This window comes from Schistocerca gregaria, chromosome 1, assembly GCF_023897955.1.
Source record: "Schistocerca gregaria isolate iqSchGreg1 chromosome 1, iqSchGreg1.2, whole genome shotgun sequence".
Taxonomy (NCBI): domain Eukaryota; kingdom Metazoa; phylum Arthropoda; class Insecta; order Orthoptera; family Acrididae; genus Schistocerca; species Schistocerca gregaria.
The window spans coordinates 1,097,534,257-1,097,551,682 of NC_064920.1; the positions used below are offsets into that span (position 1 = coordinate 1,097,534,257).

At 39.4% G+C, this 17,426-nt stretch overlaps 1 protein-coding gene across 2 annotated transcripts in view; it reads right to left on the reverse strand.

The window, feature by feature from the left end:
- LOC126282232 (centrosomal protein 43-like) overlaps positions 1–17,426 on the reverse strand; it is a 46,220-nt gene that overhangs the window by 7,000 nt on the left and 21,794 nt on the right. The window contains exons 4-6 of one of the 2 annotated variants that reach the window (XM_049981822.1): positions 13,518–13,588; positions 13,107–13,396; positions 12,772–12,932 (exon numbers count right to left, since the gene is read on the reverse strand). In XM_049981822.1, the coding sequence (XP_049837779.1) occupies positions 12,772–12,932; positions 13,107–13,396; positions 13,518–13,588 (522 nt within the window). Of the gene's footprint in view, positions 1–12,771; positions 12,939–13,106; positions 13,397–13,517; positions 13,589–17,426 lie in introns of both variants that reach the window. The other variant, XM_049981812.1, reaches the window with a different exon arrangement.

Below are 17,426 nucleotides of genomic sequence, written 5' to 3' on the forward strand. Positions count from 1 at the left end.
AGGAGTGCCTGCGATGGTGTACTCAACGATGAACCTGGGTGCACGAATGGCAAAACATCATTTTTTCGGATGAATCCAGGTTCTATTTACAGCATCATGATGGTCGCATCCGTGTTTGGCGACATCGCGCTGAATGCACATTAGAAGCGTGTATTCATCATCGCCATACTGGTGTATCACCAGGCGTGACATCATGGGGGCCACTGGTTACACGTCTCCGTCACCTCTTGTTCGCATTGACAGCCCTTTGAACAATGGATGTTACATTTCAGATCTGTTATTACCCATGGCTCTACCCTTCATTTGATACCTGCAAAACCCTACATTTAAGAAGGATAATGCATGACCACATGTTGCAGGTCCTGTACAGGCCTTTCTGGATACAGAAAATGTTCGACTGCTGCCCTGGCCAGCATATTCTCCAGATCTCTTACCAACTGAAAACGTCTGGTCAATGGTGGCCAAGCAACTGACTCGTCACAATACACCAGTCACCACTCTTGATGAAATGTGGTATCGTGTTGAAGCTGCATGGGCAGCTGTACCTGTACACGTCATCCAAGCTCTGTTTGACTCAATACCCAAGCGTATCAAGGCCATTATTACGGCCAGAGGTGGTTGTTCTGGGTACTGATTTCTCAGGACCTATGCACCCAAATTACGTGAAAATGTAATCACATGTCAGTTCTAATATAATACATTTGTCCAATGAATACCCGTTTATCATCTGCATTTCTTCTTGGTGTAGCAATTTTAATGGCCAGTAATATAATTTAGAAATCCTAATTACAGCATTATGTTTCTTTGGTACTGTTCTTTCCTCCACTGCATTGTCCATTGCCCCCTCCCCCCACCCACTATCATCCCTGTGTTCACCTCTGTGTGATCTACACTTCTCACATCTAGTCACAGTCTCTTTGGCTCACATCTCTACTTATTCACCATACTCTCTGTTATTTTTAATTTTTCTGAAGGTAATTCCAGAATGTGCTTCCATCGCTGGCATTCCTTATAGTGGGTTACATGGCATCAGAATCAGTAGAGACTTACCATTGATACTTGCGTTTGATTCTGTCTAGAGTCTTCACAAATCCTAGATGATGAGATGTTGGAGCATTATAGATAAACTTCAGGATAGTTTGTCACTAAGGAGCTGGGACAACAAGCAACCACTTCCACCCCACTCCTTCCATACAGTGGTCCATTCATTGATAGGAATTCTCCTTTTGCCAGTTCCTCATCCTTCAACGTTTCTGTGTTGGTTTTTAGCAATTCTGGACCTTGCCCTTGTTAAGCAGCAATGTTATTTAATGCAACAATGACACATTTCACTCCTGCTGCTGCATTTTGGCACAGAATTCCTTGAAAGGCAGTCAGCAATACCCCGTGTTAAAAATGGTTCAAATAGCTCTGAGCACTATGGGACTTAACTTCTGAGGTCATCAGTCCCCTAGAACTTAGAACTACTTAAACCTAACTAACCTAAGGACATCACACACATCCATGCCCAAAGCAGGATTCGAACCTGCGACCATAGCGGTCGTGCGGTTCCAGACTGTAGCGCCTAGAACCGCTCGGCCACTCCATCCGGCAATACCCTCGTGTTAGTGTCTGCTTTTGTATACAAATCTGATGTCCCATTCTGAAGCCTCCCTGCCCATCTTAGTCAACTCAATCCTTCAAACTAGACAGCCATAATTAAAAATGGTGGTCCATTACAATAGCGAATGGTTTGCCAAATAAATAAAACAGGTATTTTCTGATGGCTCAAACAGCTTCAAGGCACTCTTTCTCTGCTGTATAATAATTCACCTCCGACTTTGGGAGTACTCTGGAAGCACAAGCTATCACATTTTCAGCACCTTCCTGAATTTTTACTAGAACTGCAAAGATCCCGAAACTGCTACTGTCAAGGTGAAGTTCTGTCCTGGCATTTTTATCATTCAATGCCAGGACTGGAAGAGAAGTCAGCATTTCCTTGATGACACAAGAACTTTCTTATGCCTCCTTACACAAAAATTTTGCATCCCCTGCAGTAGTCCTTCCAATGGACATGCCTTGTACAGAAGTCCTCTGTGAATCTCCGGTAGCACGAGCCCATTCCGAGCAAACTTCTTACATTATGAATGTGTCGAGGAGTTGGAAAATAAGTGACTGCTCTGATTTTCTCTGAAAATCCATTGCCTTTCAGAATTAAGTGAAAATCCATTGCCTTTCACTAGGTGCCCCAAGATTTATATTTCTCGAGTGTCAAGGAAATAAAACAGTTGTCAGGTAGCATAAAAGTTCTCCAAATGTGTAAAATATATATATATATATATATATATATATATATATATATATATATATATATATATATCCTCGAGATAGCAAAGACACAACTTTGAATTCACAAGGAAATATAATAAATTTGACTTCATGTTTTACAGAGGAGAAAAAGCACATTTGAAAGTTATCAGCCCTAGCAATCAATCCTACATGAAAATTTGGATCATAATTTTGATAATATGCAATTATAACCTTCTGAAAGTACACCTTTTAAAATGCATATGCATCAGCCATCACTTGCTCTACCCCACTGCAGCTGCTTAATACCTGAAAGTGAAGTACTGTAGAGTGGATTGAGTAACGGTTTGTGATGCACTGTTTTGACACTGGTAGAATGCTTCGTTCATTGTGTCTTAAGTGCAGAGGTTCTAACCTATAGCTGATGGCAGAGATCTCTTTGCTCTTAACATTTTTATGTGGCGAGTCACAAATGTACTTTAAATGAATGAAATGAACGAGTGTAACATGAAAGAAATAGTGTACCAATCTTTAATTATTAAAATCACTGCTGTGTGCACCATTCCTCTATGTGATTGGCATGATTAAATTGTACATCAAAAATAATTAACTTCATTTCATAATAATTCTTTTCGGTTGCTCAGATTTATTCATTTCGATTTTATGGCGTATATACAGCTGCAGAATGTCAATATGAGAATATTATTAAAATAATACTGAATGCATATGTGGATGAGGTTTGCAGTATCGGTCACTATCTGGTCTGCTGCACTTTTCAATACGGGTGCCACCAGTTACTCCAGCACACTTCCTACAGCAGCCACTGCTGCACAAGGGCACTGCCATGACTGATTATGCCAATGAGATGTAAACAACCCTCTCAGGAGCTCCAGCAGTGGGTATACTTAAGTTCAAACATTCATGCACTAAACCCCTTTTTGTGTGTCTGCCAGTTGAATAACATTTACAGAATTTCAAAGTACCCAGGGCTCATGGTCTACTGATTAGTTATTGTACTTAAGACTGACTGAATTGTACACCTATGGTATCTTTATATGTTTCAACATTCAAAGCTACTGTTAGCAACTGACATTGCAACTACAGCGACAAAGTTATGTAATATTTTCACTATTTGATATTAGATATAAAATAAAATAATATCTGACTTCTATGTTCATGAACAGCATCTGTTCCTCATTCCTGTATCTACTAAAGAAACACACAGTGTGCAAGGAAGCTATAACACAGTTGACATAGTACATAATCATACTACTATCTTTCGCAAAGACTAACAGATGCACAAACGAGATTTTAAGGTATGTTGGGCAGATGTGGCCACTTCCCCTCCCCTCTTCTCTTCTCTTTCTTCAACATCCCATGAATAGGAGGGCTCTGTGTGCGACTCGGCTGTACAGTACTTCTCGCTCGTGCATTAGGCAGCTGCAGTGCAAATGACAAACAACTGGTGCCTGCAAAAGTTTAAAAGCTGTACTATCAGAAGGTCATAACTGCATACTGTAAGAATTAGAGCTCAAACTTCCATGTGGGATCGACTACTGGGGCCAACATCTTGCAAGTTCGCTTTTTTCCTTCTGAAAATATGATGCCAAATTCGTGATGTTTTCTTGTCACAGGCCTTTAGGAGCTATGAAAGCAGCTTTTCTGGTCAGCCTCATCAATTTTGATTTGCAAATTGCCTGTGTGCATGTCCACAGCTGTGAAATACTTTGCTTCTCTCAAAAAATCTAAAGTGCCATCAATGTGTGCCAATGGGTAGATATCTTTTTTCATGACTTTGTTCAGTCACCTATACTCGATGCATAAATGCCATGTTGTCATCCTTCTTTTACACAAGGACTACAAGAAAATACCAAGGACACACTGATGGATCAATGATGTCATCAAGCAGCATCTTCTCCACTTCCTCCCGGATTATTAGTTGTACAGCAAGTGCTGGCTAATTGATAGATGATTGAAAACATCCCAGAATTGGTGCAAAATGGCTAACATTTGTCAACACTGTTCCTCAGTCAGGCTAGAGCTTATTGACAGATCGATAGTACCTTCCCTTCCTGTGTTGTCCATAGTGGCAATACAGAATGATTCTTTGCCAATGTGTATTAAGCTACCCTCTGTGGTATCATTTGGGTGTCCCTAAGCACATAGCTTTAGGGGCGAGTTTTGACTGCTTGTGACACTTAGAGAATGAGAGTTCTCCTTGACCAACTACAATGCTTATCATTTTCACTGGTATGTAGATTTCTTTTGTGAGCCTAAGCAGCATTTTGCAATTGACAAAAGCTTCATAATTTAATTGAGCATCTAGATTAACAACTGTAACTCGTCTCACTGATGATTGTGGGATAAAAAAGTCCCAGGAAGCTTTAATTTTCGAATACTAGTAATTGTGATCAATAGATTTCGTGTGTTTTGAATACAGTCCAGAGACAGGTAGTGCTTATTTTCATTGTTTCTAACAAGAAGTGTCTAGTAACCACAGTTTAGTCAGCTATCAGCCGCCTTTAGTGAATTAGCAGTCTAGTTAAAAGTTGATTAACTCTCTACAGTAAATTGTTGATTTCTTAGAATGGATAGGATGTGTGACTGCTGTGTATGGACGCAGGAGGAGCTGGCCACTGTTCGCGAACAGCTGAACATGCTGATGGCTGTGGTCAGCTGTCTTCAGGCTGCTGCCTTGCAGTGTAGCAGCAGTGGGGAGTCTGGTGCGTCGCAGGGTACATCCCAGGTGCTACATGTTTCACCCATGGTCCCTGCTGTCGAGGCATCTTCGCGGGTACCGGTAGCGGTTGGGCCACCCTCTCCGAAAGGGGAGTGGCAGGTTCAGTGGCATTCGCGTTGCACGGGGCGGAGGGTTAATGTGGAAGCTAGCTGTGTGGCATCGCCCGCTCTGCCTGTGAGTGGACATGTGGCTGCTCCTTCTGCAAGGTCCTAGCAGGCACACGAAGGGAGGGGTTTATTAGTGATTGGGAGCTCCAATGTTAGGCGGGTGATGGACCCCTTAGGGAAATAGCGGAAAGGTCGGGGAAGAAGGCTAGTGTTCACTCTGTCTGCTTGCCAGGGGGTCTCATCCAAGATGTGGTGGAGGCCCTGCTGGCGGCGATAGAAAGCACTGGGTGCACCCAACTGCAAATTGTTGCTCATGTCAGCGACAATGACTCCTGCCGTCTGGGTTCAGAGGTCATTCTCAGTTGATACAGGCATTTGGTGGAGTTGGTGAAGGCAGAAAGCCTCGCTTGCAGGGTGAAATCTGAGCTAACTATTTGTAGTATCGTTCCCAGAACTGATCGCAGTCCGATTGTTTTGAGCTGAGTGGAAGGCTTAAACCAGAGGCTTAGATGGTTCTGCAGAGATCTGGGGTGCAAATTTCTCGACAAGACGCCTCCTGAGACGTGACAAGGTAGTAGTAGGCAAAACGCAACAGGAAATAACAATATTAATGTGGTAATAGTAAACTGCAGGAGTGTCTATAGAAACGTCACAGAACTGCTCTCATTAATAAATGGTCACAATGTCCACACAGTACTGGGCATGGAAAGTTGGCTTAAACAAGATGTAAACAGTAATGAAATTCTAAACTCAGACTGGAATGTATACTGCAGAGAGAGGCTGGACAGTGAAGGGGGAGGCGTGTTTACAGTGATAAAAATTGACGGAGATCCGAAATGTGAAATAATTTGTGCAAAGGTCACGGTTAAAGCAAGCTCAAACTTGGTAGTAGGATGTCTCTATAGGCCCTTTGGCTCAGCAGCTGTTGTGGCAGAGCACCTGAAGGAAAATTTGGAAAATATTTCGAGTCGATTTCCCAACCATGTTATAGTTCCGGGCGGAGATTATAATTTCCCAAATATAGACTGGGAGACTCAAACATTTATAACGGGAAGCAGGGACAAAGAACCCAGTGAAATTTTTTTAAGTGCATTATCTGAAAACCACCTTGAGCGGTTAAACAGAGAACCGACTCATGGCCATAACATATTAGACCTTCTGGTGACAAACAGTCACAAACTATTTGAAACAGTTAACGCAGAACAGGGAATCAGCAATCATAAAGCTGTTACTGCATCGATAATTTTAGCAGTAAATAGAAATATTAAAAAAGGTAGGAAGATTTTTCTGTTTAGCAAAAGTGATGAAAAGCTGATTTCAGAGTACTTGGCGGCTCAACACAAAGGTTTTATCTCAAGTACACATAGTGTTGAGGGTCAGTGGACAAAGCTCAAAACCATCGTACAATATGCATTAGATGAGTATGTGCCGAGCAAGATCGTAAGAGATGGAAAAGAGCCACTGTGGTACAAGACCAGAGATAGAAAACTGCTACGGAAGCAAAGGGAACTTCACAGCAAACATAGACATAGCCAAAGCCTTGCAGACAAACAAAAATTACACGAAGTGAAATGTAGTGTGAGGAGGGCTATGCGAGAGGCATTCAATGAATTTGAAAGTATAGTTCTATGTACTGACTTGGCAGAAAAATCTAACAAATTTTGGTCTTACGTCAAAGTGGTAAGTGGATCAAAACAAAATGTCCAGGCACTCTGTGACCAAAATGGTACTGAAACCGAGGATGACAGACTAAAGGCCGAGATACTAAATGTTTTTTTCCAAAGCTGTTTCACAGAGGAAGACTGCACTGTAGTTCCTTCCCTAGATTGTCGCACAGATGACAAAATGGTAGGTATCGAAATAGATGACAGAGGGATAGGAAAACAATTAAAATCACTCGAAAGAGGACAGACTGCTGGACTTGATGGGATACCAGTTTGATTTTACACAGAGTACGCGAAAAAACTTGCCCCTCTTCTTGCAGCTGTGTACCGTAGGACTCTAGAAGAGCATAGCGTTCCAAAAGATTGGAAAAGGGCACAGGTAATCCCTGTTTTCAAGAAGGAACATCGAACAGATGTGCAGAACTATAGACCTATATCTCTAACGTCGATCAGTTGTAGAATTTTGGAACACATATTATGTTAAGAGTATAATAACTTTTCTGGAGACTAGGAATCTACTCTGTAGGAATCATCATGGGTTTTGAAAAAGACGAGCGTTTGAAACCCAGCTCACCTTTTTATCCACGAGACTCAGAGGGCCATAGACACGGGTTCCCAGGTAGATGCCGTGTTTCTTGACTTCCGCAAGGTGTTTGATACAGTTCCCCACAGTCGTTTAATGAACAAAGTAAGAGCATATGGACTACCACACCAATTGTGTGATTGGATTGAAGAGTTCCTAGACAACAGATGCAGCATGTCATTCTCAATGGAGAGAAGTCTTCCGAAGTAAGAGTGATTTCAGGTGTGCCGCAGGGGAGTGTCGTAGGACCGTTGCTATTCAATATATATATGAGCCTTTTTTCGTATGATGCTGTAGTATATCGAAAGGCTGTAACAATGGAAAATTATACTGGAATGCAGGAGGATCTGTAATGAATTGACACATGGTACAGGGAATGGCAATTGAATCTCGATGTAGACAAGCGTAATGTTGCTGTCCGTCTTCCAAATGCCCGTTCTTCTGTGGACATTATACTTAAAGGAGGAGTTGGTTGTATCTGTGTTAAACAGGTGCTGGGTAGTTGTTTGACAGCTACCAATTAATTCTGGGTTCACACCATATAATTCTGGATTCATTTCCCATAACATGTTTGACTGGTTGTGTAGACTGCTGCTAAAGATCAATAAATCTCTCCTTCAATATTTTCTATTACCTCCTATCTCTTGCTCACTTGGTCTGACAGTTCCGGCTGCCTTCTCTTACAACCTGTGTGTGAGAGAGGTGTCATCATGTTAGTCTTCCATAATTGCCTTAGGGAGCACATTTGGGACTCAGTCCCAACTATTTTGTCAGATTCTTTTCTGCTGCATTTCCTCAATGCAATGGGACCACTTGATTAATTCCTCTGTTGCCGTGACATACTTTACCATAAGAGCTTGGTATAGGTCTTCTTCTTCTGTCATAATCAGACTTACAAAGTGGTATAAAGCCAACACTTTCTGTAAGTAGGACTGTGTCGTTTCCCCATGATGTTGGCTCCTCTTCTTCAATTGTTCTACCGGTAAGTGGACTTGCTGCCGATTATTGCCATTTCTTCAGTTTGGTCTCGAATTTATACCAGCTATTTAGCTTCTTTTCATTGTTCAAGAACTACTGCTGGGCTGTGCCATCCAAATAAATGTACATATTAGCCAAACACATCATGTCATCCCACCCACTGTATTTTGAGGCTCAGTTGGATCTTTTCAGCCATTTTGTTGGATGTTGAACAGCATCTCCAAATAACACTGATGAGTGCCTGATGTGCAACTGGAATCCAACTGTAAGGTTGTCAGTGAACATCAATAGCCTGAACAGAATGTAACTCTGTACACAGAGTGTTGCTGTTTTCATGAACATCAAATATTCCAGAATATACAAACATAAGAAGTTCCAAGAACTTTTCCAGATATAAATACTAAACAACAAATAATTGCTGATGGATGGGGTTTGAAATGGTGACCCACTGCATACCAGCAAGAAACAGTAATCACTACATTGCACTGCAGGCAGCACAGCTTGTGGCAATATTTCTCCTCCTCGGAAAAATTTTTCTTGCTAATTTGCTGTGATAAGTATCTTGTAAAGACCTAATCCTCACATGCAAGAACTAAACGATTTGGCATTTAGTTAACTATCATGTCACTAGTGACCTGTCCCAGCTTTGTATACGTAGTATCAAGTATGGAACACTGGACAACTTGTCCGACATAGCAGTGAAGGTGTTTACTGGCCATTGTGTACAGTTATGCATAAAATTCAGACAACAGTGTTAGGCAACTGAACATGATCAGTATCTGATAAGTTAAATGATTTAAGTGGCGCACACCAGGAAATGAGGCACGAATGTTGTGTGTTTCATATTTAACTGGCATATGGAGTGACATATTGTGGCAACAGTGGGTGTACATCATGGTATAAGTAATATGTTTGCAACCAGCATAAATAATCCATGGTTCATTCCATGCCAAGTGGCCTAGAAGTATCCACATGACTATCACAACATTGGTACAGTTTCATGATAATTAATTCAATACTTCCAGAGATATAATCATTTGTTTGACCCCACAGTGCAGCTATCAACAGTGCACAGGTGAATTTTTGGCAAATTTGAGACATAACAACTCCAGTAATATGTTCTAGAAAGAAACAAAACTAGGTTATCTTGTACAACTTTTTACACTCTCTTAAGCAAAATAACAAAGAAAGATTTCCTGAATGATTTGCATATGGATAATTTGAACCAAGGTCGACCGAAAAAGTACACACTTAAAAAAATGTGAAGTTTAGCTTTTTATACCCCTGGAAGTGATTGCGGAATAAACCTGAAATTTTGCACATAATAATTTACCAAAACAAGGTCTTAGAACACACAATTTCATTCTCCTACTGCTTTCCATTAGTTTACAATTTGCAGGCAAAGTTGATGATTTTTCTTAACAGCACTGAAAATGTCTATTTTTGGCCCACTTTTACAAAAAAAAAAGTCTACTGAGAACACTTTTAAACTGTTCTCATTAGAAAGACCATGTTATAAACCACCTAAAAACTATATTTGGTTCTGCAAAAAATGACAAGATGTAGATGCTGTTTAGTACTCTCTGGGAAAGACAGTATTAAAATTCTTGATTACTAGAAGGTGAGACAAGGCCCGAATAACTGGAAAAACTTCAAAAAAAAAGGAGTGTCTTTTACCATGATTCATCGTGACACGTTTCAGTCAGTTTTTCTGCTATAACTACTGAATCAATCTGGTTATAAATTTCACAATCTAACTGTGCATTACCAAGGCAGAGGAGACAATGGTAGTAAAATTGCTCTGTAACAGTTGCAGTATGCATCGTATAAATGGCTTGCAGGTTTTACATCACTGTCACATTGTGTAAATTTGATAAGTTTAGATCAGTCTTCCTGACATTTTTGGAATGGATTAATTTTATAATAGAGGATTATTAGCATGTCTTTTTGCTGTGCAATGCTGGTAATGTAATAGTTTAATTCTGGTTTAAGGTATAGCATACTCTGTGCTAGTGTAGTTTGCGGTTAATGTGGAACATTAGTGTACACATGAAAAATTGTATTAATGTGTTGGTGGGATCCAAGGTGGCTTAACCACTGCTCTTTCCTTTTAAGACGAGAAACCAGCATCCCCACTGCCATAGGGGCCATGACCAATAGCTGTGTAGTAGCAGCCATGGGTGAGCTTCTTTATCACAAGTTCCCAAACCTAAAAAGGGTTTCTTTACACAGATCCCAAGCTGATGATACATTTCTATACAATTCAAAATCAAAAGCTAGAAGAGGTCACTTTTAGGATCCCAAGCTTGTTTACTTCAAGCTACTTCAATTTTTACAGATTTCATTTATTTGCTGTAGCATGTGAATGTCACTAATGGGATTATTTGGTATGAAATTTTGACACGACAGAATACAAAATATTACACTTTTCAAATGTGATTACCTCAAATTATTAGAGCCACAGAAAAAGAGAAAACTATTGCTTTTTTAATTTCTTAATCCATTTCATGTTTTATGACAAGAACTTTGAAGAGCTGAATGCTATAGAGATGTCTTTAAAAAAAACTACAGAAGAGACTACTTACTTACAGTTTTTCTGGCTCAAGCTCATTTCCTAGTAGTCAGGACTTTTGATATTATCTTCCACAAAGAATGTTTAAAAAGAGCATAACATAATAAAAGATGTCAGTTTTAATTTGAGTACCAGCAGAGTATGGGCCCACTTTCAACACACCTACACCTTGCTTGGTGTTTTTTTTTTTTTTTTTTTTTTTTTTTTTTGCTTTGTATGTGCGCATTACAAAACCAAATACAGTACTTTAGGTGATTTAGAACATGGTATTTCTAATGAAAATGGTTTCAATGTGTTTTCAGAAGACTTTTTTTGTAAAAGTGGGACAAAAATACTCATTTTTGGCATTTTTAGAAAAGCGGTCAACTTTGCCTTCAACTTGTAAACTATTGGACAACAGTAGGATAATGAAATTTTATAGTCTAAGGCCTTGGATTGGAAAGTTACAATGTGCAAGGTTTCAGGCATATCCCACAATTACTTCCAGAGATATAAAGAGCTAAATTTCACAGTTTTTTGATTGTTTACTTTTTATGTCAACTTTGGCTCAAATTATCCATATGCAAATCACAGAGGAAATCTTTTTTTTTTAGTATTTCTCTTAAGAAAGCACAGAATGTTGTACACAATGACCTACTTTTGTTCCTTTCAAGAAAATATTACTGGAGGTATTATGTCTCAAAGTTGCTGAAAACTCATGTGCGCACTGTTGATAGCTGAGCTATGGGGTCAAACAAATGATTATATCTCCAGAAGTATTGAATTAATGATCGTGAAACTTTACCAATGTTCACTGGAAACATGCAAATGTTCATACAAAATTTCAGCACTGTGATGGTCATACAAGGACCTTTTCTGAAATTAGACCTATTGGTGTGGAATAAGCCCCCCCCCCCCCCCATGCAAATTGTGTACTTCTTTGCCACAGACTATTTGTGGTAGACTTTTTCTCCCTGTCATGCAAGAATCATGTCTTCATCTATGTTTAGTTTCTAAGAAAGCAGAAAGCTGAAAGTTAAGTTATCTCCTGCACTTCCGAAAAACTTTAGACAAAAGAACACATCCCTCGCACAAAAAATTAAGAAAAAAACACTGTTTTGGCTTAGAATGTTTTTCTGCCATGCAATTGCTCTCAAACAATTGCTTGTGATACTTTGAAGTTAAGTAATACACTCCCCATTGTTTGAAGAATGCCCAGTGAATTATGAGTGTCAATTGTGACTGCAAATAGGGGGCGCAGCAGAAACTTATACTATAAAATTTTCACCTTTTTTCAAAACACATTCGCCAACAATCTGTGAAGTCTTTCAAAATCTGTAGTGAATCCCATTCCTCCCTCTATTTCTACGGTGTGAAGATTATGCCCACAACTACTGTTTTTTCTTTAAGTAGACCATGAATCTTTATGAGCAATGCTGCTACTTTTTGATTGGTGCACTTTAGATTACACATGGCTGCACACAAAATGAAATAGTTGCAGCCACACCGACTGCCCCATACTGAACATGTACATCAAACAAAGTGGAGCACTTGCGCTGTGCTCAGTTTGGCCATGACTGCATCGCGCCATGCAGAGGTTTGCGTCTGAGGAGTTCCACCATTCACTGCCAGGTGGTAATGGCACTGTTTTCACAGCAGCGGGAGACGAATTCTTCATAGTTCAGCTAATCTGAATAAAATATTTATAAATTATACACACAAACCTTCCTCACAGATCAGTCCACCTATTAGTAAAAACTGTATCAAACTGCCAACAGTAGTTCCTGAGATTAGTAGAAACATATAGATGGAAGTAAGCAAGGGACTTCAACTTATAAATGTACAGATATATAAATACTTACCATTCCCCAAATTGATCAATGGCTTCATGCTTCTGTCCCCTTCAGAGCTTTTAGACATCTGCACTGCAGTAGGTCTAACATCATTCTTAAGCATGCCAGCCAGGGGAGGCAAGTTGCTCAGTGAAGTTAGTTGGCTCCCATGTTGTAAATATATTCCATCACTGAAACTTTATGAATTAATTTTACTGTTCTAAAACATGAGTTGCTACAGACAAAAATAATGATTACAGTTAATCTGAATGTGTGTTTCTCAGAAGAAGTGAGAGTTTCTTATTGCTATAGTGTTGTAATTCTAGGGTGAATAATGTACCAACATGCAGTAGCAATTAACGTACTCCGTATCTCTTTTCCCAGCTGTGGCTTGTGGTAGCTTCTCAGATTTAGATGATGTATGGCTCACGCTTCCCTTTGATATTTTGCTACTGTCGTCCTTCTTACTGGTGCTGACTGTTTCTTCAGTTGGGCCATATTTTTCTTGAGACTTCTGTCTGTTTCTGGTTTGAACAGAGACTGAATCTTCATTCAGACTTATATCCAAAATCCTACTTGTGTCAGGCACACTGTCTGCCACACTAGCATCTTGTGATGGTACTGACAGTATGTCAGACTTTTTACTGGCTATGTCCTGTAAAGAGTTTTGTATATTTTTGTAATGGACAGTAATAATCTTATTATGAAGCTCACAGATCAATGGACACTGAGGATATTAAATAAATATGTATCTGGCACCAAAGCATTAAACGTACATTTTCTGTTGGCTTTTCACTATGTTTTAAAACATTCTGCAGAAGACATGACAGAACTGGAGCATTTCTTTCTGAAATGAGAAAATTTAATGTTAGTGTTAACTTCAGTAGTTACATAATTATGGTTTATTAGTTTTATCATAACTTATTTAAAAAAGTAGAAGGTTATATGCACAAAATAAGAAAGTAATAACTACATGAGTAAAGTAACTTTAACTACTGTGTTTGCTGAAATTGAAATACATGCAAGATTAAAACTTTGCGGACGTTGCAACCTAAACCCAGTTCTATGTATTTCATGAACAATATGCTATTGAAAGAGGCACCAAAGGATGTCTCAGTTTTCTATCTCATACTTTTAATTTCAGTAGTTCATTCGAGATGCTGCAAGACAAGCATGTCTGTCATAAAAATAAAATAATTAACAATTGTTAAAGGATGAAGTATGGTCTTGATTGTAGTACCTATAAAAGTAAAAATTTGCTCTCAAGTTTTTAGAATGAGAGAGTATCAAAGACTGTGACACCCAACTGCAAAAGCAATGACACTGGCCACGAGGAACGGCAAGCTCTTCATAGGCCCTAATGTTCCAGATACTTGTTTTGATTCCTGCAAAAAGCTTTTACATATGAAATCATTTGACCTAACTACAGTTCACAAGAAGAATGGCATAATTTGTAGGCGTGAACAGGTTGAAGTGCACACCATGTTGCCAAATATTCAAAGATTCATATTATATCCGAAGCGTCATAAGATGGGAAAAATATAAAATCTTCATTATGTTTGATTCCACTGAATGGGTGTGCCACAAGACTGTAGTGTAATCCAGGACAAAAAGAAGATCAGCATCAGTCATGAGTCATCTGTCTTTTTTATTGTACTGCAGATCTACATTTCAGCTGATAGTGCAGCTACCACCAGTACATTATAACTAGTAATGTAAACTGGAGTTATGCATTAGTCACATTAGCACCTAATGCTTGTACAGGCTTGCATTAGGTTGGAATATATGACACTATAACTATGTTCAGTCTACATGACTATTTATAATGCACTGTCAGGTGAAATCTAGATTTGCAATGCAATAAAAAAGACAGATGACTTCACGGACAGTGCTGCCCTCCTTTCCATCCTGAAAAATAAAAAAAAAAAAGAGTATTAGGTTGATACCAAAAGACTCACATCCCACCCCACATCCAACTTTCAAAACAAGAGTTCTTGCTGCTGCTTTCAGTAACTCCTCCATTGTCTTAGTTGTCTTCATGATGCTGAGGACCCTAATCACTTTTGGCAGCATCAGAAGTCAAGCCTGGGTTCTCCAACTACAAGTGAGACAGGGTGATTGCTCATTTACGGAGTCACAATAAAAAAGAAGAATATTATTTCAGTATTTTGGAGGCCATCTCCATAACAGTTTGAAGAGGGCAGCACAGTGAAACATCTATCAGGTCCCAATTCTGAATTATTTTGATATGTGTAGGCATATTGTAAGGCATGGTGCACTGAGTTTAAAAACTTTTACATTATGTGACTTTGTGGCAAGAGTAATTTACAAACTGACTTTAAAACATTCCATGTGTGACTAAAGTCACTGAATATTTGTGAAGAACACAATTTTAGTAAATTATTTGAGATATTACATAAACCTTGAGGGCATTTCTGCATCCCAAATTTCTCTGCCAGGGGTAATTATGATTTGGCTTTGTGTGTGTGGGTTATTCTTTCATGGATGTATTCTATTTAGCACTTGAATAGTGTGCATTAATTTTCTAAGCTACTAATATGAAGTGATTATCAAATACTCTGGCACCAGACTCCTAAAATTTATTATTTGCCTTTTTCTTTCATAACTAATCCATCACATTTCTTAACTGATTTTCTGGTTTATCTTATAACTATTCCCTATGTAAATGTAATTTGACTATCTAGATTGTTAATGCTTATATTGTGACAGTCTTTTTGTTTTGCCTATTTGCAACTCAGCATCTTCACTATATGGAGAGTAGCAATTTCCCATTTCATAATACTGTTACATTACAATGTTGAGTATTCTGATTTATCGAACACAGCAGATCTGGTTTCGGGTAGACAACTATGAAGCAGATGTAAACGTACTGTCATGATCATTTTATTCCTGTGGGAACAGCTCTTCTTAGCATCATTGTATGGCTCTTCCATTCCATACCACAATACCACACATGAGGAGAATGTCAGCCAACACTATACAACTAACCCCATCCATATCGCTTACCTACAACTAACACTGCCAGAAACAGAAACAGTCGGAGGGCAAAGAGAAGAGAAGGCATTTGACTGTGTGTCAACAATAATTACCACGAGTCATCTAGATCTACATCATATTCTGCAAACCACTGTGAAGTACGTGGCACAGGGTACATTCCATTATACCAGTCATAAGGGCTTTTTGCTGTTCCATTCATGTATGGAGCACGGGAAGAATGAGCACTCCAGTGCATCTGTATGCAGTGTCATCGATCTAATCTTGTCTTTGAAATCTTTATGGGAGCAATACGTAGGAGTATGCAATATGTTCCCAGATTCCTCAAAGTTGATTATAGAAACTCTCTCAGTATGTTTTCACAGGATAGTTTGCGACTATTCATCAAGTGTCAACCAGTTAAGTTATTTTAGCATCTTCATGACACACTCTCATGGGTTGAACAAACCTGTGATCATTCATGCTGCCTTCTTCATACCCATTCAATATTCCCCATTAGTCCAATTTGGCATGGGTCCCACATACTTAAAAAATATTCCTGGAGGAAACGCATGAGTTTTTGTTACACAGTCTCTTTTGTAAAATGACTGTATTTCCCTAGTATTCTAACGATGAACTGCACAGTTTGCAACCTATGTGATCCTTCCATTTCATATCTCTACAAATTGTTATACCTGGGTATTTGTATGAGTTGACCAATTCCACTGGGACTCACTGATACTATAGTCACAGAACACAACATTATTTCATTTTGTGAAGTGCACAGTTTTCTATTTCTGAACATTTAAAGCAATTTGCCAATTTCTGCACCTCTTTGAAATCTTGTCAAGGTCTGATTGAACATTTGTCCACCTTTTTACAGATAGTACTTCATTATTGCGGTATCTGCTATCATTTTGCCACCAGCCTACAGCGGTGGATGTCAATACGCACAAAGCATGGCCAGCCATGCCATGCAGCTGCAAAGATAACATACGCAGACCGGGCATATAGATTTGCCAACTGGCCACGTAGTCCATTTTGAGATAACCACTAGAGGGCCAGTGTTGAGAGATGGAAGAGAGCCTCGACTCAGCCCCTGGCACCACCATATGCCGTATTCCCGGACTACCAGGATGGTATATAGGCAACTGGAACAGCATCGTACAGCCAGTTCCTATGCCTGCCTTTGCTCGTACTTGTGACTAGTGACCGCACCGCAGGTACTAGGAACCCTGTGAAGCGGGAGGGAGGGGGGGGTGACAGGAGGAAGGGCATCAGGCCACACATTAAACTAAACATACCAAAACGGCAGAAGTAAAGCTGTGAGTACCGGGCGTGAGTCGTGCTTCGGTAGCTCAGATGGTAGAGCACTTGCCCGCGAAAGGCAAAGATCCCGAGTTCGAGTCTCTGTCAGGCACACAGTTTTAATCTGCCAGGAAGTTTCATATCAGTGCACACTCTGCTGCAGAGTGAAAATCTCATTCTGTAAACATGCCAAATCTGTTTATAACCAAGAGTTGCTTAAAAGTGCATATTAAATTTACAACTGATGATATACTAAGAGTTTTTCGTGACAATCACAAATGTTTGAAAAAAGCAATTATGATATGCATTAGTACTTCCACAATCACTGAAAGATTATGGAAAAGACACAAAACAGTAGCATCTTAGAATCCATAATTTCGAGG